This window comes from Rattus norvegicus, chromosome 9 (genome assembly GCF_021556685.1).
Source record: "Rattus norvegicus strain SHRSP/BbbUtx chromosome 9, alternate assembly SHRSP_T2T, whole genome shotgun sequence".
Classification (NCBI taxonomy): domain Eukaryota; kingdom Metazoa; phylum Chordata; class Mammalia; order Rodentia; family Muridae; genus Rattus; species Rattus norvegicus.
The window spans coordinates 74,849,935-74,876,420 of record NC_141542.1 but is presented as its reverse complement, the minus strand read 5'-3'; the positions used below and the strand labels follow the sequence as shown (position 1 = coordinate 74,876,420).

At 44.7% G+C, this 26,486-nt stretch overlaps 1 protein-coding gene and 1 non-coding gene across 5 annotated transcripts in view; one reads left to right on the top strand and one right to left on the bottom strand.

The window, feature by feature from the left end:
• Aox3 (aldehyde oxidase 3) overlaps positions 1-26,486 on the bottom strand; it is an 82,318-nt gene that overhangs the window by 33,770 nt on the left and 22,062 nt on the right. For 3 of the 4 annotated variants that reach the window (XM_087567180.1, NM_001008527.2, XM_087567181.1), the window contains 13 exon segments: positions 26,179-26,323; positions 25,141-25,233; positions 21,677-21,828; positions 20,901-20,994; positions 18,084-18,193; positions 14,174-14,355; positions 13,736-13,898; positions 13,341-13,433; positions 9,279-9,448; positions 8,467-8,581; positions 7,854-7,976; positions 4,410-4,506; positions 1,136-1,260 (listed from right to left, as the gene is read on the bottom strand). In XM_087567180.1, the coding sequence (XP_087423306.1) occupies positions 1,136-1,260; positions 4,410-4,506; positions 7,854-7,976; positions 8,467-8,581; positions 9,279-9,448; positions 13,341-13,433; positions 13,736-13,898; positions 14,174-14,355; positions 18,084-18,193; positions 20,901-20,994; positions 21,677-21,828; positions 25,141-25,233; positions 26,179-26,323 (1,662 nt within the window). 4 annotated transcript variants of the gene reach the window in all.
• Positions 11,900-12,025, top strand: LOC120094932 (small nucleolar RNA SNORA17). The gene has a single exon (XR_015630051.1). It is a non-coding gene; the product is annotated as a small nucleolar RNA SNORA17 (small nucleolar RNA).

The window sequence follows — 26,486 nt, the reverse complement described above, 5'->3', positions numbered from 1 at the left end:
ACACACAGTTAGCAAGAAGTTCATGTACCAAAGAACTTTCATAGTATTTTCTCACTGCCTACAACAAGAATGTACTTCTTTATTTTGGGTACCAACTGCAGCAGACAATGCTGTGGATGCCTGTAATATGTCCGCTGAGAGGATATGTTGGTACAGCGTTTCAAAATTACTGAATGATAGATCACATTACAAATACTGAGTTCCTCGTTCCCATCTGAGCAGCAACCCCTACAGTCCTGCTAAAGTCCCTTAGCTCTGAGCATTAAGGTCTTATGTAAGTGAGGTGGAATGAGAGGCAGAGAAAGCTGTGTACTATGCAAAAGGAGATATTCCAGGTCAGGCTGGCAGAGCTTGCCATTGGACCATGACGCACGAAGGTAAATCTGAGTTGTTATGACTCAAGGGATGGTCTGAAGTGGAAGCAAGTGGATCAGAGGGAAGATGGTAACAACCAGGCTGCAGCCAGAAGTGGCTGCATGAGGACCGTGATACAACATGGTGGGGGGAGTCTGAAGAATGACAACCCCCATTCTTTAAATAATTTATGCTTCTGCTCAGGAGAGAACATATGCTTACATCAGACATCAGTCAGGATAATTGCTCCTGACTCAATGGGTAGTGGTCACCTGCATAGCATGCTACAAAGAGCTCACACAAGAAAGTAGGATCATGGCTGGAAAGCTCCCCACAGGCATACCATGTATGCACGCATGCTCACACACACCATGTACGCATGCATGCACATGAATAGGGCAGACTTATTTTAATCTACTGATCTGAACAGGTACTAAATAACTAGAGATTAATGGACACGGCGAAGGCAAATGTGGGTGCCTAGGCTACAGATGTGAAGCTTCTGGCTGCAGAGGAGGGAGAGCCCCTCACCTCAGGCTAGAGGTGGGAGGGGCTGCAGGAAGATAAAGACCAGGAGCAGTCATACCCTACAGCCTCAGTTTACTTCCTAATGAGACAGGAGGTAGTCATCATTTGGGACAGAGGGGCAGACTTTTGTAGATGGTTAAAGGGAACTGGCAAAAATTAGTGCTCGATTTTGCCTCTGCCTTGATAGTCAACATCTGTCTATGTGACTCTTACCCATAAGTCGGATGAGTGACACCTGTGTGATAGAGCCTACCTGGGTAAACGCTGCATCCTGGCTGGACACATATATGTCCATCTCCATGTCCTCTCCCTTGGGGATCACTCGTACGCTTTGAGTCTCCATGTAAAAATGCTCCTGGCCTCCCAAGTGCACTTCCCCTTTTGGACACAGCAAACACACATGGCTTTAGAGACGCATCATGAACACATCTGAAGCAGACCGTGGCGGGCTTTGCTAAATGTTGTTATTTTATTTCAGGTCATGTGAATGGCATTTAGTTTCCTCTCTTGATTTCAAAGAATCATGGCAGGTTGACGGTTTCCTAAAGCAGCCATCAGTATGCATAATTAGGCAATTACATGCAATTTAAACTCTCCATCTCCTTACCTACTCGTGTCAGCATGTTCTTAAGAGCTGGCTTGAGCGACAATTGGGAAATCGGGTTGGAGTGAAGAATAAGATGATTATCTAAGGGTAATTCATTTCTGTACTGAGACCGTCCAGAATAGTTCATGACTTTACACAGCACATGGACGCTTGGACTTGAATCCTGACAACCTGCCGGATGCCTTGTCTTCCATTTGTTGAAGTGTTAAACCCCACAAACTGTATCTCAGTTACACACCGAGTTGGAAGAGACTGCACTAGGACCCACAGTGGCCTAGTGCCTGCCTAGCTGGCAGACGTGAGGCTGCAGAATGAATTCTCAACACTGTCAACAGCACCCTAACCCACAGAACAACCCTGAGAAAGTGAGACCTCGGGTAGAAAGAGCAAATGATGTATGTGATGAGGGAAGGGAGGAGTGCAGGGTAAGTGTCTCTCCTCTCCCCTCCCTCCTCCTCCTCCTTTTTACAAACTTCACCCAAGTAGCAAATAAAAGTTTTTAGAAACCTATGATCAACCATAGGTATTGAAAAGTAAAGTTGTGGGTCAGTAGATGGCTCAGTGGGAGAAAGCCAATTCCCAGAAGTTGTCCACTGACCTCCACCTGCGCGCACGCACACACACACACACACACACACACACACACACACACACACACGCCAACTAAATAAATTCAGGAAAGGTAAAAAGGTTTGGTTTGCAGCAGGTGGAGGTATGTGCAGGAGTAAAGGCTTCGTGGCGTGTTTATGATAAATCCACAGATCTGGATTTCTAGGCTGTTTCATTCAGTTGGGACTTAGTTGACTTTCATGGCTGACAGTCCCAGGGGAAGGTCCTGGAATCGTCCACCATGTTCATCTGACTTCTCTGGGAAGCAGGTCTGAGACTGTAATGAGTTCAGGAGATCTTTGCTGAAGATATTCTCCCTCTCTCTCTCCCTCTCTCCCTCCCTCCCTCCTTCTCTCTCTCTCTCTCTCTCCCTCTCTCTCTCTCTCCCCCTTCCCCCGCACTCTCTCTGTCCCCATTTGCTTCTCATACCTCCTTTTGTCACACGTGTAATACTGTTATGTTAAAATAAATCTGGCTCCAGAATGCCTCCATACTTGCAATAAAGAACTTTACCCGAATCAATGACGCAAGTGGACGGAAAGCCTAGCCAGGAGCTGGCTTTTTGTAACAGGTGAGTCTCAGCTATCAATCCAGTGACTGAGCTTCAGCCATTCACAAGCTGCCAAGGGACCTTTCCTGCACCTTACTTCACTTCCTGTCTGAGTCCTCTGCCTACAGTGTGAGGGCCGCCTGCTTTCAACATCTCAGGGGCTTAATCTGAGAGTCATCTTTCACTCAATTAAACGCTTTGTCTGAAGATTTTCTTTTCACAGCATCAGTTTTGACTCTAACATCAGGTTTGGGTCTTTTTGCCTGGCGGTTACGCCAATCCCCTCTGGAAACAGGTTGGATATGGATTTTTTTTAAGTGAATTTTTTGATATTTCTTGCTCCTTTAGGGATTAGACTGATTTTTATGGATTCTTCCAGAGCTGCTCACCAGCTCTACTCTTTCCCGAGTGTCTGGATTCTTTTCAAATTTAATTTTATTATTATTATTATTCACTTTGCATCTCACTCACTTGCCCCCCTCCTGGTCATGCCCTCCCACCATCTTTCCCCTCCCCTCTTTCCCTCCCCTTCTCCTCTGAGTGGGTGGGGGCTCCCTGGGTATCCCCCACCACCCTGGTACTTGAAGCTAGGTGCTTCCTTTCCCACTGAGGCCAGACAAGGCAGTCCAGCTAGAACACAGCCCACACACAGGTAACAGCTTCTGGGATAGCTCCTGCTCCTGTTGTTCAGGACCCACATGAAGGTCAAGATGCATTTCTGCTGCATATGAGTGGGGAGGCCTAGGTCCAGTTCATGTATGTTCTTTGGTCGGTGACTCAGCTTCTGAGAGCCCCAAAGTTCCAGGTAAGTTGATTCTTGTTCTTCTTGTGGAGTTCCTATCCTCTTTGCAGCCGCAATCCTTCCTCTTCCTCTTCCGTAAGAGTCCTCAAGTTCTATCCACTGTTTGGCTGTGGCTGTCTGTATCTGTCTGAGTCAGCCAAGCACCTGAATTCTTAACTGCTAATGAATTCCACCTCGCTTTTCTGGACAGTGCCCATCAGGGTCTTCTGGCTTCTCGAATCTCTCATCCACCTCCCTACAAACATGTCTGCCACGTTGCTAAGAGTATCACTTTCCCCTAGACAGCACATCCTTAGAGTCTTCCTTGCTGGCCACACACAGTCAGTGTATACATGCCCACTTAAATTCTCCTGCCTTATTGTCTCAGTTATGTCTCACTGGGGACGTTGTAAGGGTCTTTGATCTGACCTCAGACCTACCCTTTCTTCTCATTGCAATCCAGATTCTCCTGGCAGGTGCTCTAAATGATACTGTTTCCTATTCAAAACACAATGCTTTCCATTGTCTGTAAAGCACAGCCCTGCCCCCCCGTCGAACTCTCGCATATATTTCCCCATCTTCTCAGTCTTACATTCTGGGTTGTCCCCCTCAACACTCACTTCATGAGCAGAATTAAGATTCATTAAGTTCACCCAGGTCTCGGGCATGCTAGGCAAACAAGTGTCAATGAGCTATATCCTCCCGAGGGTAGCCCAGGCTGCTGTCAAACTCATGTTCCATCTGCCTCAGCACCCAGGATGCTGGGATACACCACCAAGCGTCACTTCAACTTGTAAAGGAGCCACAGCATCAAAATATTAAAAAAACTTCCATGAGAGAAAAAAAGGAACTTAAAGGCTGGGTGTGGCGCATGCCTTTAGTCTCAGCACTAGAGAGGCAGAGGCAGGAGGATCTCTGGGAGTGCAGGTTTGAGGCAAGTTAGAGCTACATAGTAAACCCAGTTCCCCAAAAGAATTTACCTTCGAGGATTTGATCAGCACTTTGAAATGCTAACTGGACATTTCCTTGTTCTAGTTTTTTTTCAGGTCCAATGAATGATTCATGTTGCAGTGCATCCTGGGAAGGTAACAAATGAAAGGGATTATGTATGTTGCTCAGTTTGGTCACTGTAGATCCTGCGTGCTGAAACCCATACATAATGATAACCATCAATTTCCAAATTCCCTAGGTTATCACACACTTTAAACACGACTTCATAATGCCTCAATGAAAATGGATACCTTAGATCCTATCTTCTGAGCTGGTGCCTCCTGGAAGACATGATCATGGTGTAATGAAGCCCGTGATGTAACTGCATATCAATTTTTACTGAATGAGAACACCAGTATCCTTTAATCTTTGGAAGAAATCCATTATGGAGGCTTAATGTTAGATTAGCCTAAACATCCTTACACTAGCTAGTATTAACTTCACCCTTCAGTCACAGCGGTATTGATGAATTCACACACACACACACACACACACACACACACACACACACACACACACACACACACGTGCACATGCACGCACACACGAATGCTTCCAGTAGTTAGAATCACACAGATACACAAACCCTGTTCCTTAACTTACCCAGCGTCTCTCAAAATCTCACCTGGTTGTATTATTGATTCTTTATTATGTGAATGGTTTACTGTTTTTTTTTTTTCAAAACTTTTTTTTTTAAATCAACCAATACATCCCAATGTTTTCAGAGAGACACACACTTCCACAGGCTGTTGAAGTGTGGGTGTGCATGGGTGCACACCTCAAAGGTGAGCGCTACTGTTACTTTTTCTATGTATTCTAGATGTACACAAATCCACGCAGGTCTCTACCTTACCCTCCTCACTTTTGCCTTTTGTTCATCAGTTCAATAGAAATCTTTCTGTAGCCATGAATAGAGAATGCGCTCATTTCAAAAGTGCACACAACTTTAAACACTTCCAGGGTGTATTTGAGTATGTGTGTTGGTTCAACAAGGGTGAATTCAGGGCTTCCTGCATGCTAGGCAAGCACTCTATCACCACACCATGAACCAAAATCCAGTTCAATTCTACAGACAAGACCTGGGCATACTTTTTTTGTTGAAAATTGCAGATAATTCTACCTTTTAAATTGCCCTTGTTGGTAATAGGTTCATACATTTGTAATTTCGTCTTTCAGTCACTCTACTTGATCCTTTGTTCAGTTTTCCTAGTTGTTCTTTTTATTTATTTCTAGGAAATCTTTATATAGTTAGGGAATACATTTGTCTCCTGTGCTGTGGCTTGCAGAGTTTTCCCAGCTGTTGACTGTTTTCTGTTCCTAACATGTTTTTCTTCGTGTTGAGGTATGCATTTTTTTACATGTTAATCAGTCTTTTCTCTTACAGAGAAATTGAGTCATAGCAGGAAGATTATGAAGGCGTCCACCTGTGCCTTCTTCCCCTGCTGCTTGGATTTTACTCATGACCTCTTCACTATTACTTAATCTTCCTTATCTTGGTCTATTCTGATGCAATGAGCCGTGTGGTAAGGTTAATCTGTTCATCCTTAGTTTCCCTTAGCACTCGACCTCAAGTGTCTTCAACTGTATGCAAATGAGTCAGGAAAGGCAAGAAGTAAGTCAGAAAACCTAAGGTGTTTGAGAGTCCTTGCAATTCAGTTAAAAATCAGTTATATTGTTATTATTATGGTGTTGTTAGGTTTTTAAGAATCTCTTAATATAGTAACTGACTCTCAATGCGCAGAGAGAGTCGTTTTGCAAATAGAAACGGCTGAACTTACTCAGGGTGATTCCAAATTGACTTCCCTGCTTATTCAGCTACAACGAGTGATCAGAAATAGAAGTTATCCATTGCACATCACACATATCCAGTCTCATACAGGTCTACCAGGCCTCTAGCACAAGGTAATGATGATATTGATCAGCTATTGACAGGAAGTGTGCTAAAGCCTCCAGAATTTCATTAAAAAAAAAAAAAGGAAAAAGAACTATGTTAACAGCAAAGGTTTAAAAAAGGAATTTTCTATCACTTAGCAACAAGCCAAGGAGATTATAAAGACTTGTTCTTTATATAACCAGACTCCATTACCTACAGCAAGTAACCCTAAAAGTAGGCAAGGAAATGAAATTTGGCAAGTGGATGTGATTCTCTCTACAGAGTTTGGAAAACTGGAACGTGTGCACCAAACTATAGACATGTATTTAGGATTTCAGTGGGTAACTATTTTTACTTTTGAAAAGGCCAATTCTGTAATTACACATGTATTAGAAATTATGGCCATTATAGGACTTCCTATTAAGACTGACAAATAAGGAAACCCTCCAGCATATGTCTCTAATAAAAAGAAATGATTTTTAACACATTATGGTATAAGACATATTATAGGTGTACCATACAATCCTCCGGAACAAGCAATTGTAGGAAGAGTCCACACGTATGCCAAGTGATGCTATGTGACTTCCTCCTTAATTTAAAACTATTGGTGGCACAAAGATGCTGATAACCTATAGCTGGGCACAAGAGAGGTGGGTGGGGTTTCAGTTCCCAGGCTTGGGGTCTGAGGCAGGATCATGAGAAGAGGGAGAGAGAAGGTGGAAAGAGGAGAAGATGCCATGGGTCAGGTGAATCATGAAAAAGGGCAGATATTTGCCCAGCTCTAGTGCTTATTGTAAATATAAATGGTTTATGTCTTTTATCTGGGAACTAAATGATCAAAGGCAGGGTAGAAACCCCCAGTTTGAGATAAAAAAATTTACATTCAACCCCACTGTCTGAATCTGTGGACAAGTCTTCCTGAGCTCTTAGTAAAGGAACAGAGTTCTCAGTGGCTGTCTGGTCTGCCAAACAACGAGGCCACTGCCTCGACTGTCCCTTGGCTGGGGAATGGAGCTGCTCCCTTCTCTAGTGGGCCTACCACAAAGCACAAGAAGGAATTGCTGCACTTTACCTCAGACTTTAGAAAAAAGGTGAAGAAAAGCCTAGGTTAAAAAAAAAAAAAAAAAACCCTCCACACTCAGTGGGGAGAGGGCCATGGAAGGCAACAGAAAACTTTCAGATGTCATGGAGCCTGAGCTGGAACCCAGGGCAGACGGTAAGAGAAAATTATTCCAAATTCCAAATCGTCAAATCTACCTAAGAGGCAAAGGATGAACTTCCTAAGGTGTCCTTAGAGACAGCGGTCACAGGAGGTCTGTAGTGGGATTAGAGTACCCATTTCCTGCCAGAAGTATCTGATAGAAAGAGGAAGGGAGCAAGAAACTTCCAGAAAAAAAGCAAAAACAAACAAAAACCCCATCGTTCCATATATGTTATCACCCAAGTGTGTGACAACTGACGCAGGACTAAGACATTTCATAAATACTGCATCTCGAGACACCTAACAGCTCTTGCTAACTCCCTGCTTAGTGTCTCAAAGAGTGAGCATATCGGAACTTACCTGAACCGTCACAATCATGGGCTCCATGTCTTCATAGACAATCTTTACTTTTTTTGTGGCCTGCTTGGCGCGAGCATACGAGTCAGCAGCCACGGCGCAGACAATCTGACCCACGCAGATCACCTGAGAAGAGGCAGAGGACACACAAACAGAATGAAAGTCAGAGAAGCCAGGTCCTTGTCATCAAGGAGTAAGAAGGGCTTGGGATAGTGGGGTTGGGGGTGGAGGGACTTGTAGCACAGAGCAGGGGCTGGTGTGAACACTGCCTCAGCCACCACCACCAGCAATGCGCCTCTGATAAGTTACCAAAGCCTGTGAGCCTCAACGTCTTTGTCTTAAAAGAAAGAGAAGACGTTCTCACTGTGTCAAGTCAGTTACAAAACTGACAGGTGGGTTGTCTCTGGTCATTAGGAAGAGTCTGTGTGTGTGTGTGTGTGTGTGTGTGTGTGTGTGTGTGTGTGTGTGTGTGTGTGTAGATATAGATATAGATAGATATATAGATATATGCATATATCTATATATACATATATATGTACATATACATGAAACCCCTGCATCCACTGCCATTACAGTTACTGTGCCTTGAGAGCCTTCGGCACCGTCTTCACACTACCTCATCCTGTGCATACAGGCTTTCCTCTTCTCTGCCATTGTCACCAGGCACATCTTGAGCTGTTATCACATCAACCACACCAGGTGATGCCAAGGCCTCGGAGGCATCGAGGGAGCTAGGAAAGAGACAGAAGCACAGTGTGTCACTGAGTGGCAAGGACTTCATCCGTCTGTGTGAGGATGGGAACTCTGAGGAGCATCCTGTGAGCACAGGAACATCATGAGGCAGACATTGTGGGAGGTGGAGGACACTGGTTCCCCTGGGCACAGACTGCTCTCCCCTCTCAGGGTGAGCCTATGCCTCCTCGGCCAGTGCTCAGGTGCTGGTGCTTAGAGAAGCTCAGGCTCCTCCAAGCAGGAAAGTTGTTCCTGTCCCATTAAATTCTTAGATTACAGTGGCCTGTTCTTCTGATGAAAGTTACTCATTCAATAGGGGCATCCTTGTCTACACTCCCAACAGGGACATCCTTGTCTACACTCCCAACAGGGACATCCTTGTCTACACTCCCAACAGGGACATCCTTGTCTACACTCCCAACAGGGACATCCTTGTCTACACTCCCAACAGGGACATCCTTGTCTACACTCCCAACAGGGACATCCTTGTCTACACTTCCAACAGGGACATCCTTGTCTACACTTCCAACAGGGACATCCTTGTCTACACTCTCCGTTTTCCACCGTTTTCCTATCATCATGTATTTTCAAGATACATATTCAGACTGTGTTTTCAGTATGTGGGGTAGGATTAATTGCTAAGTGGCAACCATGTCCCTAGGTACATGCTGGGAACTCCAAGCAGTCATTGCTTACATGATTCTAGCATGTGGCTTGCTGCTGGTTACCACAGCCAAGAAGAGTTCCCCTGCCAACACAGACATATCATCACAAAATACGGCCTCCCCTGTGGCGTGTTTGATGCCGGACTGATGCATGATGGGACGCCCGACTGGGTCTTGCAGAGGCTGCTGGGAGTCTACATCCTGTGTTAAAAGAGCAGAGCACAGAGCAAAATGATTAAGCAAGGCTGTTCATGGGTCAGGAGGATCATGGGTCAGTGGCTATCTTTCCCATTCTCTTGAGGCAAGCTTCCTAACGTTAAATTGAATGTTAGTTCAATTTAAACTGGGTTTTTCTTCTTTTCCGTTGCCTATCTGTATGAAACAGAGAAGGTACTCGTGTGTGCTAAAGATGAGACAAGTTGAAACCTGAACAAAGATAGATTTTGTGACAGCCCATGTCTGCCCAGGGAAGGGTACACATCAAGACTTCTAAAGGCAGCTTCGTAGTTGATAGGACAGACACAGGTATAAAGTTTTATTATGCTTCCTTCTATAATTTGGATCTGAATTATTCCCCCAAAGGTTCACGTGATGAAAACCTGGTGACCAGCCTGGGGTAATACTGAGCCCAGCAGAAAGGAGTTAGGTGTTAGGAGTCGTGCCCTTGAAAAAAATATCAGGACCATGGCTCTTTTTCTTCTTCATATTTACTTCCTGGCTTCCATAAAGCAAGCAACCTGGTCACTGTCCTCCATGACGCTCTGCTTCAACACTGGCTCCCCAGACTGGAGCCAGCCATCTTAGTGCAAATTCCCGAAGCCACGAGCCGAAGAGACCTGTCTTCTTTTTAAGTCGATTTATCTCAGGTATCTTATCATATTGAGGGCTAAAAAGCTACCATGTTCCCGGCAAGCTATTCTGCATTAGTTAAGTACAGAGAAGTCCACCATTAGAGCCAGCTGAGCTGAGCCCAGGGCAAACTTCTTTAATGGGAGCAGAGGCAGATGCCTGGGTGAGCAGACCTTGGTTGATGGAAAAGGGAGTCTTAGTCCTATGTGAGTGACTAGAGAGGTCAGGAGGGATGTCCTCTATGCTGTGGTGGGACCTTTCAGTCACACGGGTGTTTGGGGGCTACCTGCAGTCCTGTAAGTAATCCCTCATCTATGTCCCTGTAAATTAATCCAGTGCATTCATCGTTTGACCAAGCTGGACTTGGATGGGCTCATTCCTTTGTCCTGTCAGTGGTGCCCGAGGTGGGGTGAACAGATAGGTGTTCCTTTCTCCTCAGCAGAGTAACCAGGTAAGAAGGCTCTCCAGGTAACATCCAGCCAGCAGCCGCCTGAATACTTAGTACCACAGAGATGATGACAAGAAGTGATAACCCAGCTTAACTGTTGCCTTGGAAACCACCAAAAAAAAAAAAAAAAAGAAAAAAAAAAAAAGAAGAAGAAAGAAAGAAAGAAAAGAAAAATACAGCCACTCTCCTACAATCCAGACAGGAAACGAATGCGCAGTGCAGGAGGTCTCTGCTGCCCCCTGCTGCTGGGCTTCTGGATGCCGTCCCCCAGAACAAATAGGCTGTTCTGTTTCAGTAACCTTGTTAAACAGAAATTAAGTAGAAAAATACTTCAAGTCCTGGGCGCTATCAAGATGTAAATTACTCCTATCCGATAGACTGAAACTTTATCTCTCTGCTGCTTTAAAATGCATTTCACGAATTCTGAGCCAGGCTCTGTACATTTTAATGTTCTAAGCTCGTTTTCTTCCCCGCTGATCTGCCAATTCGTCCGTCCTCGTGTCTACTCATCAGTAAGGTTTTGCTGTGACTGCTTTTTATCATTCACGTGTTCCCTTTTATACAGTTGGATCTGCCAGGCCTTTTTCTGTCTGGGTTTCAGGTCCTGTTTGGAGGGCTCAGGCTCAAAAACAGTCTGCCACACACTTTAACCTAGTGATCTCAAGGTGTTATTTTTAATGTTTAAAAATTAATAGATCTGGAATTTACGTTCACTGCAAGGGGGCGGGAACATGAATTTTTTTTTTTTTTTTGCTTTTAAAGTGACTTGCATGGAAATCTCTACCTAAACTCTGCTTTTTGTTGTTTATTTGAAATGTGCTTTTTACTTTTTATGGCACACTTCCTAGTCTGTTTCCAGACTTGGCATTGCTTTATTGTTCTTTTTAATTTAACCCTGAATCCTATAATAATCATGTTTAATCATATAATGCCTATATACTTAACTATTGGAGCTGCAGACGCCATCTCTGTGCCTAGTAGGGTTGGGCACAATCCTCAATACTTCTTTTTTAAAAAAATAAATGTCTACTTCCATATTTCTAGATAAACCTTAAAATCAAAATTTCCAAAACTCTTGTCAGTATATTGGTTGGGAATACATTTGATAATATACATTATTTAGGAAAAATTGTTATCTTTATATACTGTCTCTTCCTAGCTGTGCATTGCATTTCTTTTTTTTAAATATGCTTCCTTTTGAAAGTTTATCCATAATTTTAAAATTTATTTTACATGTGCACTATATATTGATTCCCAGGTTTCATTTCTAGGAATTTAGTTTTTGTTTGCTATAGTTAGAGGACCATTCTACTGCATTTTCTTACTATTGCTTATGAAAACCATTCCACAGCTGAACCTTTCTTAAAAGCTGAGCCCATGCTGTGTCACAGGGTCCTCAGTAAGTGGCAGAGAGGAGAGAGCTTATGCCTGCTCTCTGTGTTCTGACCTGTGAACATCTGAGCGGTTACTAGCCTAACATTCCCTGAGAAAAGTGAGTCTGAGAGGACCACCAGTTTGGCTGCAGGGGGCCCCGACAGACTTAACCTTAGATGCCCACTAGTCCTGTGCTCTGCAGGCCTAAGGGGTGAGGCAGACCATGCCTGAGAGGACCACTGCTTGGCGCCATAATGCACGAGCAGAGCATAGCACTCCTGAGATGACCCCAGACACTCAGAGACCCCAGGCACCACTCAAAGGAGCAAGTAAGTGGTGGAGAAATGGAAGAGAAAGAGAAACAGAAGGCTGTGGCACAACAGAGAGAGGCAGGACGGGATGTGAGTAGCTGGCGATGCCACCTGGGAACACGGTGGGGTCCTGGCCTCTGCTATGACTGTGTCTGGGTCTGTGGCCCTGCAGCAGCAGGGGTCTGTTACTACCAAAAGCCAGGTGGACGCCCCTGATCTGGGCTGCTGCCCGGGGACATGCTACTTTCTAAGGGCTGTGCAGAACTGGCCCCATTCCTTACCTGGGCGCCATGGGAGAGCAGGCCTTGGGGGCTTGAGAGCAGGCGAGCTGGCCTTGCCCCTAGCAGCCCACACACTGAAAGAGTTGTGAGTGATCAGGCCCCAAGGATGCACTCATGGGAGATCTGACCTTACCACTCATCTCAGGTGTGGTGGTGTGGATAAGGGTGAGATAACCTCTCCCTCACTCCTCACCACCTGCAGTAGACAGGAAAGCTGGACCAGGTGTCTTGAGAGAGGGAGAACTGGTCCTGAGCCTCACCAGTGGCAACACTTGGGAGACCTGGCCCTTGCACCTTGCCTGGGCAGCAAGGTAGAGCTGGCCTTGGTTTTGGTGGTTGCTGGTAAGTCAGTCTCAATGGTGTGAGAGCGGGAAAGCCAGCTCTCACAGGCCTAGATCAAGGGCTTTGAATTGGCTCACCCCCAATGCCTACCCCACTGACTGGAGTGCACAAAGGGATCTCCATGACACAGGGCAACAACATGATATCCAAGAGGAATCTCAGTAGCGTTCCAGAATTGATAAGAGTAGCAATACCCAGAGGCTTTGAACCAGACCAATGACTCATTGCAATGAACATTTGCAAGCCAAGAAGTGTGAACAAAAGGGGCTTCCACAACAGGGCAGTTGCTGGGAGGAAGAGCAGGTACCAGGGAAGGGGAAATTGAGTGGGATTGGGGTGCATGATGTGAAATTTACAAAGAACTAATAAAAAGTTAAAAAAAAAAACTAGAGTAGTAACTTGAAATTCAAAGTAAAGCCAGGTCAAAAGACAGACACAACCTCTTATAGCTGCTATATTCATTCAGAAAATGCAGAAAACGGACTCACTTTAAATGACTGTGTCCCATGAGGCATGGTCAAAGGAAAGTCTTCCAGAACCTGTAGGAGTTTCTGCGAGATGTCAGGGCACCTATGGGGATTCTGGAATGAAGACAAATAGTTTATTTAATGGGAAGTGCTCCCGGTGAAGACTGAGTTGATGAAGAATTTAAATGTTTCTGCAGCATCTCCACTGACTTGTTTTTAGTGCCTTGGGAAAGCCTGAGTGAACTTGAGAGCTGGGTGTCACTGAGTATGAGTATGGACCTCAGAAATGTTGGTTGCAAGCATAACTATGGCGAGGTCAGCACACGGTGCCCCTTAACCTTCCCAGAAGCTGGAGAAGCATCTAGAACGAACTCTCTTCCCCAGGGCGTCCCACAGGCAAACAGAGCTTTATTTACCCTCCTCTTTAGCTGCTTCAACACATCTAAGTAAAACTTGAAGAGGAAACTGATGGCAAGGGTCTTCCGGTATTCCACCATTCCTCCGGGGGCTGCTGTGAGGAGGGAGACTTCTTCACGAATCATCCGGCCAGCGTCATCCAGCATTTCCTCATCCCAACACCTGAGCACGTGAGGGAAGACAGCCACTCAGTGCGGGCAGGGCCAGACGAGCATCTGATCGTCACCAACATAAATCTAAACTATAAACACGTTTATTTTCTCACACGGGGACATCACAGCACCCACCGATGTCAATATCGGTGCCTTTTCTTGTGCTTACTCAAATGCTGTCCTCCACAGACAGCAGGCACAGCTCCTTCCCTTTGCCAGTCAGATCAGTTCCACTACTCAAATGACGAGAGACTTATACAGTAAGGGTAAAAGTTTGTAAGTCACCTTCCAATCAGCTGCTGGCAGGACTTGGCGCTGACTACAGTGGCACCGATCCCTCCATATAAGATGCTCAAGTCTGTAATGGTGTTTGTATCCTCTTTGAAAGCGACTCGCATTCCAGCATTCACTATCGCAAACGCATTTTGCTGACGCGGGGCCTGTCTGAAAGCTGATACGAACTCCCACTGGAAAATGAGAAGAGTGACTGTTTACCTGGAAATGTTTCAAATCTGTAACAGTTATAAGAACAGAACCATAAATAAATATATATCCTTCGCTTAGATTCATGGCTTCACCATAGTGAGTCAGGTATTCCCACCCTTAAGCTTAAGGCATGCCCCTCTGCTCAGTCTAAGCTGAGTTACTGGCATCAGAATGCTTCGTCTCTAAATATTTCTACACAAAACTCCTAAAACATAAGGGCTTCCCCCACCTGTAACTCTAGACAAACAGCATTATTCAGTTTTTTAAAAAATCTTTATTAACTTGAGTATTTCTTATTTACATTTCGATTGTCATTCCCTTTCCCAGTTTCTGGGCCAACATCCCCCTAACCCCTCCTCCTCCCCTTCTCTATCGGTGTTCCCCTCCCCATCCTCTCCCCATTACCATCTGCTCCCCAACAATCGCGTTCACTGGGGGTTCAGTCTTGGCAGGGCCCAGGGCTTCCCCTTCCACTGGTGCTCTTACTAGGCCATACATTGCTACCTATGAGGTTGGAGCCCAGGGTCAGTCCATGTATAGTCTTTGGGTAGTGGCTTAGTCCCTGGAAGCTCTGGTTGGTTGGCATTGTTGTTCATATGGGGTCTCAAGCCCCTTCAAGCTCTTCCAGTCCTTTCTCTGATTCCTTCAACGGGGGTCCTGTTCTCAGTTCAGTGGTTTGCTCCTGGCATTCGCCTATGTATTTGCTGTATTCTGGCTGTGTCTCTCAGGAGAGATCTACATCCGGTTCCTGTCGGCCTGCACTTCTTTGCTTCATCCATTTTATCTAACTGGGTGGCTGTATATGTATGGGCCACATGTGGGGCAGGCTCTGAATGGGTGTTCCTTCTGCCTCTGTCTTAAACTTTGCCTCCCTATTCCCTGCCAAGGGAATTCTTGTTCCCCTTTTAAAGAAGGAGTGAAGCATTCGCATTATGGTTATCCCTCTTGAGTTTCATGTGTTCTGTGCATCTAGGGCAATTCAAGCATTTGGGTTAATAGCCACTTATCAATGAGTGCATACCATGTGTGTTTTTCTGTGATTGGGTTACCTCACTCAGGATGATATTTTCCAGTTCCATCCATTTGCCTATGAATTTCATAAAGTCATTGTTTTTGATAGCTGAGTAATATTCCATTGTGTAGATGTACCACATTTTCTGTATCCATTCCTCTGTTGAAGGGCATCTGGGTTCTTTCCAGCTTCTGGATATTATAAATAAGGCTGCTATGAACATAGTGGAGCACGTGTCTTTTTTATATGTTGGGGCATATTGTGGGTATATGCCCAAGAGAGGTATAGCTGGGTCCTCAGGTAGTTCAATGTCCAATTTTCTGAGGAACCTCCAGACTGATTTCCAGAATGGTTGTACCAGTCTGCAATCCCACCAACAATGGAGGAGTGTTTCTCTTTCTCCACATCCTCGCCAGCATTTGCTGTCACCTGAGATTTTGATCTTAGCCATTCTCACTGGTGTGAGGTGAAATCTCAGGGTTGTTTTGATTTGCATTTCCCTTATGACTAAAGATGTTGAACATTTCTTTAGGTGTTTCTCAGCCATTCGCCATTCCTCAGCTGTGAATTTGTTGTTTAGCTCTGAACTCCATTTTTTAATAGGGTTATTTGTCTCCCTGCGGTCTAACTTCTTGAGTTCTTTGTATATTTTGGATATAAGCCCTCTATCTGTTGTAGGATTGGTAAAGATCTTTTCCCAATCTGTTGGTTGCCGTTTTGTCCTAACAACAGTGTCCTTTGCCTTATAGAAGCTTTGCAGTTTTATGAGATCCCATTTGTCGATTCTTGATCTTAGAGCATAAGCCATTGGTGTTTTGTTCAGGAAATTTTCTCTAGTGCCCATGTGTTTGAGATTCTTCCCCACTTTTTCTTCTATTAGTTTGAGTGTATCTGGTTTGATGTGGAAGTCCTTGATCCACTTAGACTTAAGCTTTGTACAGGGTGATAAGCATAGATCAATCTGCATTCTTCTACATGTTGACCTCCAGTTGAACCAGCACCATTTGCTGAAAATGCTATCTTTTTTCCATTGGATGGTTTTGGCTCCTTTGTCAAAAATCAAGTGACCATAGGTGTGTGGGTTCATTTCTGGGTCTTCAATTCTATTCCACTGGTCTATCTGTCTGTCTCTGTACCAATACCATGCAGTTTTTATCACTATTGCTCTATAATACTGCTTGAGTTCAGGGATAGTGATTCCCCCAGAAGTCCTTTAATTGTTGAGGACAGTTTTAGCTATCGTGGGTTTTTTGTTATTCCAGATGAATTTGCAAATTGACCAACAGCATTATTAACAGCAAGCTCAATGATACAATGTTGCAATGCTATTACCTAAGATACAGTCCATATTCATATTTCTGTGTGCATGCAAGTAGGACTAAGGTGGTATCTTCACAGCTCTTTTGCTTTCTTGATTCTATGAGTTTTCTGCCTTGTTCTTTTGTGACACTGATTTGGGGAATCATAGATTGCGGACTGTTCCCTAGCTTAGGTTTATCTGATTCTGTCTTTATGAACTGATTTAGGTTGACCTTTGTGGGGTGACAGGCACATAACATGGATGATACAGTATGGGATGTACTTTTCTTTTTAACTTCAGAGTCACCCTACTTGCTGCAGATACCCTCACTAAAACACATGAACCCCAGAATAGGCTCCATGCTTAGAACACCATTTCTCTCCTCAACTTGGCAAAACTTGTTTTGAAGTCATAGCATCTTTGACGTTGGCCTACAAGGTTCTGCATGTTGGGGTCTTCTGACCAATCAAAACCAGCAAATCTTCAAATTTAATGTATTTAATATTATTTAATTTGTTTAATGTATTCTGCCACATCACTGAACTTGAGCTAAAACTGTAATCTGTAGGCTCTGGCCTAGGAAAATATCTATTAATGTTTGGGGGAAGGAAGTGACTGAGTCTGTCCTTGGTATTCCTTCTGCTCAGAAGCCCCACAATAAATGTTGAGTGGATGACTGGCACTACAGACAAGTGTCAAGATGAGTCTGGTGGCAGTGAGGACTAGGTCTCATTTTTTTGGTTGAGCCGATTTCAGAAACAAAACCTGAGCTACAATAGTAACATTTGATATTGTTATTGAACAGGAAAGTGAGGCAAAGCTGTCCTTCTCCATCAATGGCCACACCAAAGCCTGTTATGCTAAGAGCGTCTTTGTATAACCAGAGGTCACTGGCGCCTCATGCACCTCTCTGAAGTTATCATTAATTTAAAGAAAACATTAATATAGTACAGTAAGGTCAAAGTGATGTTTAAAATGTTTCTTTATCCTACTTAGCTTTACTGAGATTGATGGTGGCTTGGGGTTTCGATCCCCCCAACCTTTCACCATAAATCTTGGTTGAAATGATAAAGCTTCTTTGGAGTGCAATCTCCTCCCCTGTGCATTAGGGGAAATGGTCCTTTTTACTAAGCTGCTTATGGATTCAAATGTCCTGAGGTTTAGTGCTGCTGGAGAAGTGTGAGGAAATAGTACAATGTCCTGGTGTTGTGAGACATTGTTGAAGGAGCTGGCGACATCTAATTTGATATTATTTGCACCTCTGCATGCATAAGGTATTTGTAGCAAATTCTATGCTTCTCCATGCCAAAGCTAATGAGAGAGAGAGAGAGAGAGAGAGAGAGAGAGAGAGAGAGAGAGCAATGTCAGTGACTATTATAAACCTTGTGACCTCATACCTTCCTGGAGAGGGGCACGAAAACCGAGATGAGCACTTGCTCTGGCTTCAGGATGGCTTCTGGGACTCCAGCGAGAAAATGATCGTTCAGAGGGATTTGCTGTGTTCCTTCTGTGAAAGGAAAAACATTTTATCAAAGGCTTAGACCACCGTTACTCTTTTATTGACTCCAGTGGTATTCTTATTCTAAAAACAAGTTCCAAAATGGAAAGTCAACTGGCAAGTAGCTACCTGTAATGTCCTGGCTCTCTTCTGGGAAAGACACCCTCTCCCTGTAGTAGCCTCTCCCTGTAGTAGCCTCTCCCTGTAGTAGCCTCTCCCTGTAGTAGCCTCTCCCTGTAGTAGCAGGCTCATCCAGTGTGTGGGAAATGCTCTGCCTTGCTTGCACTGTATGACTTATGGGGCGAAACAATCTGAATCAGTGTGCGTGTGTGGTCACCATGCCAGATGATGCGTGGGGGATGGGGAGGTGGGGTGTGAATGAGAGAGGCCAAGGGCTTCATGGGTCTGAAGGGATGTGGTAAACAACAGGGTATTACTTGTGAGGATGTTGAATGACAGCAGCCATGGCCATCAGCAGATAAAGCAGCCATAAACTCATGCAATTATTTCAAACCCAAATCCAGAAATAAACATTATGCTTCTAGGGAAAGTCACCTAGGGGAGGTGACATATTTTTTTTCTTGTGACATTTTGAGAATTCTTTGGGGAGGTCTTCTCGCTGAGCCTGGATGAGAATGAATCTTTGTCCTCTGAAGGTGGATATGCTCTGTGCTCAGAGGTAACAGCCATTCAGCAGCCAGATTGATGGAAAGGATGTTGGGTCAAATAAACGACTACACTTTTTGACCAAAAGTCAAGTAAAAATCAACTGATTTTTCTTGTGTAAGTTGTAGACCAGGAAGAATTTTCATTGTCCCTTTCTCTTACCACACAGAAACCACTTCCCTGTCCTGTCCTGCTGGAAGCTCCCTTTCAAATAAGTTTATTTGACAAGGTCAGCGTAGTGACTGTTCGTTTAGTAGCCCTTGACATCATAAAGGGTAATCATGTGATCCTCGCAGATCCTCTCCTGTGGTCCAACACATGCACACACGTGCGCACTCGAGCTCACACCCACACCCACACCCACACCCACACACACACACACACACACACTTACAGCAACATATGCATGCACACAGATGCACACACAGTACCTGCACTATTGTGAACTAGTAAGAAACACATATTTGGCTTCTGCTCTACTCTCTGACATTAAGCTCTAGAGCCCTTGTGAGCAGGAGAGCTACAAGGAGTCTGTCTTGCTTTAGTGTTTAGTTTTTGATCCTGTTTGCTGATTTCTTACACCTGTGAGGTAAGCGTATTTGACACAGCTTCTGAATTCCCTGGGGTTTCCTGTATGAAAGAAGCATCATTTTCATTAATGAAGTGACTCTTAGTGGGCACTTGAATGGCCTTGGGATGGGAGCTGGTTGCCAAGGGAACCATGTGATCAGAGGATTGATGCTTTAGCAAACACCAGTAGCGTCCTCAACCACGTCTACCGTGAGGCTTTGAAGGCTGGGTCCTGATGACAGAACATATGGAGGTGACTGGAGAGCGATGGGCTTGGAGAGGACTTAGAGGCATTAAATCCTTTTCCATAAGCATTGCCCTGTGTACGCCTCACCTGCTGCTCACCAGTAACCTTTGCGACTTTCCCTATAGCAAATGGGCAAACATAAGTCAAGTGCTTGCCTGGGTTTTGGGGAACCAATGTAGTAAAATAATAGAAAGGATAGGGCTGTGACCCTGACTTTGGTCAGATGTTCTAGAGACCCAATTTGTGGTAGGGGTCTGAAGTGGGGACACTTGTGATCCTCAGAATATGGCATATGATGCTCTATATAGAGTCAGAATGAAGCCAACGTCAGTTAAAGTCTTCTGGGAACTGCTTGTGTGATCTCTGCCCATGTCTGGAGTCTAAAGGGTTCTGTGCCTATGGTACAGGAGAGTTAAAAGGTTTGCTTTTTTCTTTAAACTTTAGCTTTAAAGGAAGTAAATGACTGCCTTAGGGCCTAAATATATAAGCAGAGATGAGGTGAGTCACCACCAGTTAGAGAATAGGCAAAGCCACCATGAGAATAAACTCTGCGGGTGTACCATTTCAGCCTCGGTAATGTGAGCCAGCTGCCGTGCTTTTGATGACATTCTCTGTCTCTGTGACAAAAGTGTCTCAGGGGAGGAAGGGGCTCTTTTGGCTCATTGTTCAAAGGTCTGGCCCATCATAATGGGGAAGCAAGATGGTGTGAGGCTGAAACAGTCGTTCTCATTGCATCTGTAGACAGTCAGCAGAGAGCAATGCTTACCTGCTCAGCTGGTTTCCCTCCTTCTGCAGTAAGGAACCCAAGTCCAAGGAATGGCGTGGCCCTCCACTAGGGTGGGTCATTCCATCCCAATTAACCTGACCAAGACAGTAACTCACAGGCATGCAGACCTACTCTAGACAGTCCCTTACAGATTTTCCTAAAGAGTTGTCTCTTACTGATTAAACATCCTATCAGGTTGGCAATTAGTGTAAATACCTAACACAAACAGATAAAAGAAAAAAAATCAAGTAGCAATGGGTTTATTGACAATTCTCAATTTCTTGAAGTGTGCCATTTGCTTACTAGCTTCCTGATGTGTACGCTTCTAGGTCTTTCCACAACAAAAGGAAACATCAACACTGGGTCAAACGGTATAAACAGTGAGCTCCCATCATCCCATGCCTCTATGCTTAGTATCTGGGGAACTGAACCGTCACCTGCACTTAGAAGGGAACTCGGTAACTCACCTGTTGAAGCAACATTGAGTTTGCAATTGCCTACACCGAAAATAGGGTTGAGGTCAGAGGTCGGCAGTCTACTGATAATATGACCACCTAAGGACTGAAAGAAAGATTATAAGCACCCTGGGGCTTTCGTTGTGAGTGCTCAAGTACACTGAGCCAAGTGTTTCTTTTCAGGATAATTCAGCAATTAGAATTAAACATGCCAGTATGGCTCCAGGTTTTCATGCAAAATCTGAAATGTTTTCAGCAATCACTTGTCCTTTTAATTATTTGCAAAAACAAACAAGCAAAACAAAACAACAAAACACACCCCCCCAAACCCCTGAAAAGTAGGAACACAGTGAAAACCACTTCTATTAGGGAGGAGCTCAAGTTGTGATTTATGGATGAGGTCATTATTCCACATTCCACAGTTATGCATGTGTAGCTTGCATGAGTGCAGACAAAATTGCTTAAATGTAGCTACACAAATTGCCTCTAAGTATTGGTGGAGAGTGAGGCTGTGACTGTGGGTCCAGAGAAGCAGGCAAGGGGTGTTTGGGGTGATGAAGTTGCAGAGGCTCTTTGGAGTCCAAGTCATGGTGATGAATTAGGAAGACATCATCCCTGCACACCAACCTGGTGGTTTAAGTGGCTTACTCCACAGGGATCTAGAAATAGGTAATCTCTCATTCAGCCACATGGAAAACACAAATGGATACAGCCAGCAACAGAAATGGTGATCAATGCTGTCTTTCCTCCTTAGAGTCCCCACCCAGAGGAAGGTGCAAAGAACCTACAGCCACATTCCTGATCTGCTGCCCAGCCAGAGTCCTCAGGTGCTTCAGGAGAGCACGGTATGTCTGCGTCCTCTCCTTCGGGAGCCTGGAGACCACATCAGACAAGATATTCTTCACCTGGGTCAGGCTGAGGCCAGCGCCCAGTGTCAGCCCTGAGAGTGAAAGAGCTTCGTTAATGTTCTGTAAGCTGGGAAACGAGGGGGAAAGTGAGGAAAGCTGTCAAGAGTTGATTATGATGCTGTCTTTCCCACTCAGAGAGATTTCACATGTTCATTAGAGCACCTTATAAATATGAAGAGGAAGAGAGAGCAAAAATAATACATGATTCCTGAAAGGCGACCAAACACACCAGGACAGCCAATGCCCACTTCCTCCACTGAGGGCTGGGTGTCTGTCTGCTGGCTTCTGCCCTGCTTCTCTGACCCAGCATCAGGTGCTGTTTTCTGTCCCTGGTGTTTTATACATGCAGTTCCCACCTTCTCCATTCATTGCCTCCCACCTACCTGCTCTCAGATCTGCCTTTCCAAGTTGTAGTTTCATCAGACCACTCTGTTACCTGTCCCCTAACATCACGTGCCTCGCTTTTACAGCCCTGGTCATAGCTGTGATCTTTCATGTAGTTTGTGTGACGTCTCCCCTCAGCAGCTGATAGGTGGCAGCATGGCAGGTGTGAAGACCTGCTTCAGACCACTGTATCTCTGATGACTTGCACAACACAAAAATTGAACTTGGATTCCATTCCCTTGTCAACATGTCCCTCATTTATTTTTTAATCCCATTTTCATGTGTGTGTGGAATGTGTGTGTGTGTGTGTGTGTGTGTGTGTGTGTTTGCACTAGTGCTGGCATATGTGTGCACATAGGAGACTTTAGGGATGTCTTCCATCACTTTTCCTCCTTATTCCTTGAGACAGAGTCTCTCACTCAAACACAGAACTTGCTGATGTGGATAGTCCTGAGAACCAGTTTGCTCTAGGGATCCTGTGTTGTTGCCTTCCAGAGTTAGAAACCAAGGCAGGCCCTTTATACACCTACTTATGTTTCTGAAAATCCAGACTCTGGTCCTCAGGCTTGTGTGGACCACAAGTGTTTCAACCACTGAGCCATCTTCCCAGCCTTGCCTTTCTCATTTATTATTTACTAGTAAGCCTGCATCTGTCTTTGTGTGATTGGTATTCTATCATTCTTTAGTTGGATCATTACCCTATGAATAAACACTCTATACCCTATTATATACCCTAATATACCCTATTCATTACACTATGAATAAATTTCCTCATCCACTACGTAACTATTTCTGAGCATCTACTGTGCTCATCATCCCAGGGCAAAGGTTGTAGACAAGGTCTCCTCTTTAGTCGAGGTTCAGCATGGAAAGAAGAAACTAGACAAATAATAAACGGTGTGATTTCAACTATGATAAGTGCTAGGGAGATGTGGAAGAGGTATTTGCAAGTCCCTCCTGATGACGCTTCTGATCCTTGTGAAGCAGCACCCTATCAGCAGCCATGCTTAGAAAGTCTCATCAGGAAACCAGAAGTGTTCAACTGGTACAGCTCTGCTCTGTACATTACACCATTCACAGACTTCCTACAGAGGAAATTGTAATTTATAACTGCGTACATTCCCAAGAACGCAAGTGTTTTAGATTCTGATTTATCAATGTACACTCAGCAGAGGGAGCTCGTGATTTAATTTTTGGCAGGTTAAGAGAAAACGGCTGTGGAGAGAAGAATCTGCAGTAAGCAGGCGCTTGCCTGACAAGGCTTGCCTGCCTCCCTTCAGAAAGGAAGGGTTGCTTTGGTTGGTGCTAATGGGTGTGGCAGATGATTCTGGGCAGAATTCCCTTAGATAAGGTTTTGTTTGTGCAGTCAGTTAACTTAGAATAAATAGCCCAGCTCACAAGTCCAAAGATTCATCTAGAGAGATGAGACCTGTTTACTTGTCCGCCTCTCTGTTCCCCATGGCTTTTCATCCCACACAGTGAACCCAGGCTATCAACTTACTTGACCTGCCTTCCTTTGGCTATGACTTATCATTGAACAAATAGAGATCTCAGCCACTGGAAATTACAGATCGGGGATCTATTTACAATTTAGTGGATGTTGCCAGAGTGCTTACTGCATGAAGGATCTATTCGTTGACTGACTCGAGTGCTCAGAGACAGGGCTGTGATGTGACTCATCAGCACTGAAACAAGGGTGAGCCTGTGTATTGTCCACAGAGTCCCAGTTACCCCAAGATGAGGCTTGCCAGGACCGTGTCAGTCAGGTAGGAGTTCCCCCAGCACAGCATAGCACAGCACATGCTATTCTGCACTAGCTGCTTCTACAAGATGAAAAGCAAGTGAGGGAGGGAGAGAGAGAGAGAGAGAGAGAGAGAGAGAGAGAGAGAGAGAGATTTTCTATAGCTCAGGCTGTCCTGGAATTCACGATATAAGAGCCTAAGGTGGCCTCAAATTCATAGAAACCCTCTGATTCCAGTCTCTCAGAGGCTGAGATGACAGATATAAGCTATCAAATCTGGCTCGAAAAGCAACATTAAAAAAAAACTTTCCCTTCATTAAATGTATTAGTAGAAAATACACAGGTGTTGAGAAGAACGCAGACACATACAACTCTCAATCTGACGCTTGTAATTTTGTATCTGGCTTTACACTAACATGTGGCAGCACTTAAATTCTTATTTACCTTTTTATTATTCCTTCCTTGAAAAATCCCAGATTCTTCTTAATTAAAGTTTAAAAAGTACTGAAAGTGCTTTAATCTTAAAATAGCACCATTTTAAGGCATCTCTTAGCTGTGGAAGAAGATTCTGCCTACGATATGACTGACTAATGGCACAGGCATTACGTCATCTGAAGATTTTCTCTCACATCTGCCACTTGTGTGATTAACGCTGAGGGAAGAGACCAGGTCTTTCTTGGGAGAGACCTTATTGGCTAACTCACAGCTCTGTGCCTGATTCATGGGAGAAACCAGTAACTTGAAGACAAATTGAAAACCAAATGTCTGGAAATGGTTTTATTCTCCTTGTACTTTTCACAGACTAGCATTTATCTGAAGAATTGAGTACTATATTGTGCAGGAGGAACATGGAGCTTCTCCTTGTTGGAGAACTGTGGGGTGGCCATTTCCTCAGCTGGCAGAGTGAAGACCCAGGGAAGATTCTCTTCAAGGAGTGGGGACCTTAGACATAGCAGTTCTGAGCAAATCAATAAGCATTATTTGAGGCCCAGTTCTCTGTAGAAAAAGTTGAATCTCAAGACAGGATGCAGAAACTTTTTCAGCATTTTCTAAATTCAGGATGTGTTCTTTACAAAGGGTCAGCCAAGTTCAGCATTGGAGTGCTGAGTGTGATTTCCTCCATCCCATGAGCCTGTGATTTCCTTAGTGTCAAGCAACCTTAGCTTTTTTACCAGCCAATTGCAGCATATGGAACTGGTTAGAGTAAATGAGAACATACCTTCATTTGTATTAGTCACCACAAATAATTCTAAGATCCTTGCAGGAGAGATGATAATTGGATAAGAAACGTCTTTGAACTTCATATCAAGCCCTAAAAGAGAGAAGAATTATCATGATACAGGTATGCAGGGCATGGTGGCACATGCCTATAATCCCAGTGGCACAGGAGTCAGGCAACTTAGCAAGTCAAAAGGTGAAGAGGGCTGAGGATATAGCTCAGTAGCAGAGTACTTGCCTACCATGGGTGATAGCTCAGGTTTCATCAAGGGGGAGGGGGGAGGGAGGGGAAGGGGAAGGTAAGAAGGAAGAGGAGGAGGAAGAGGAGAGGAGAAAAGAAGGAAGAAGAGGAGGAGAGGGGAAAGAGGGGAGGAGGGAAAGAGGAGAGGAGGAGGAAGGGAAGAAGAGGAGAGGAGGAGAGGAGGAGGAAAAGGAGGAGAGGAAGAGGAGGAGAGGAGGAGGAAGAGGAGGAGAGGAGGAGGAAAAGGAGGAGAAGAAGAGGAGGAAGAGGAAGAGGAGGAAAGGAGGAGGAGGAGGAGAGGAGGAGGAGGAGGATGGGGAGGAGGAATACACCAGCTAGATTTCATTTTGCTAATAAAACTAGGACCTAGAACTCATTGAAATGAAATGGTGTGTGTGTGTGTGTGTGTGTGTGTGTGTGTGTGTGTGTGTGTGTATGTGTGTGTGTGGTAGGGAGCCCATTTCCCTTCTTGGTGGTCCTTACTCAGGCTGGGACTTTCTCATTAAGAAAAGGTCTGTTTTACTGTTTATTGGTGCCAGGAAGAAAATGAAAACCTTACCCCCTACACTCCGAATCTAAGCACATGTTATGGTTGGGATGGAAGGCCAAAGTACAGTGTGGCCCAGGGAAGGCAGCCGTGGCCCAGGGAAGGCAGCTGTGCAGCCAGCCGACTGTCAGCCAGGCCCAGGAAGACGCCTGTAACTGATGAGCTGCTTTGCCAGCCAGGGCTACAGCTCCCCCTCCTTTCAGTCGGCTGGGCACCAATGCAGGCAGAAGAGGGTCTCTCCCGTTACCCACCAAGACACGTGTTGCCGATCACGAGCGGAGCACTGGGGTACTCCATTTTCAGTTCCAGAAGGTCATTTAGGGTTCCTGGGGCAATCCAGGTCGTCCTTTCCCCACGGAAAGTCAGAACTGTATTTGGGGAATCCTCTGCCATTCTCTGCAATATTTAAATTCAGACAACGGTGCTGTCAGTAAGAAAACATGCAGACTTCATCACAGCACACAACTGGACAAGGCAGGAGCCACGGCTGACAGAACAGAGAAAGAATGGAAGTCTCAATTCATAATTAAATCAATTCCTTTGAATATTCGTCTCCTCT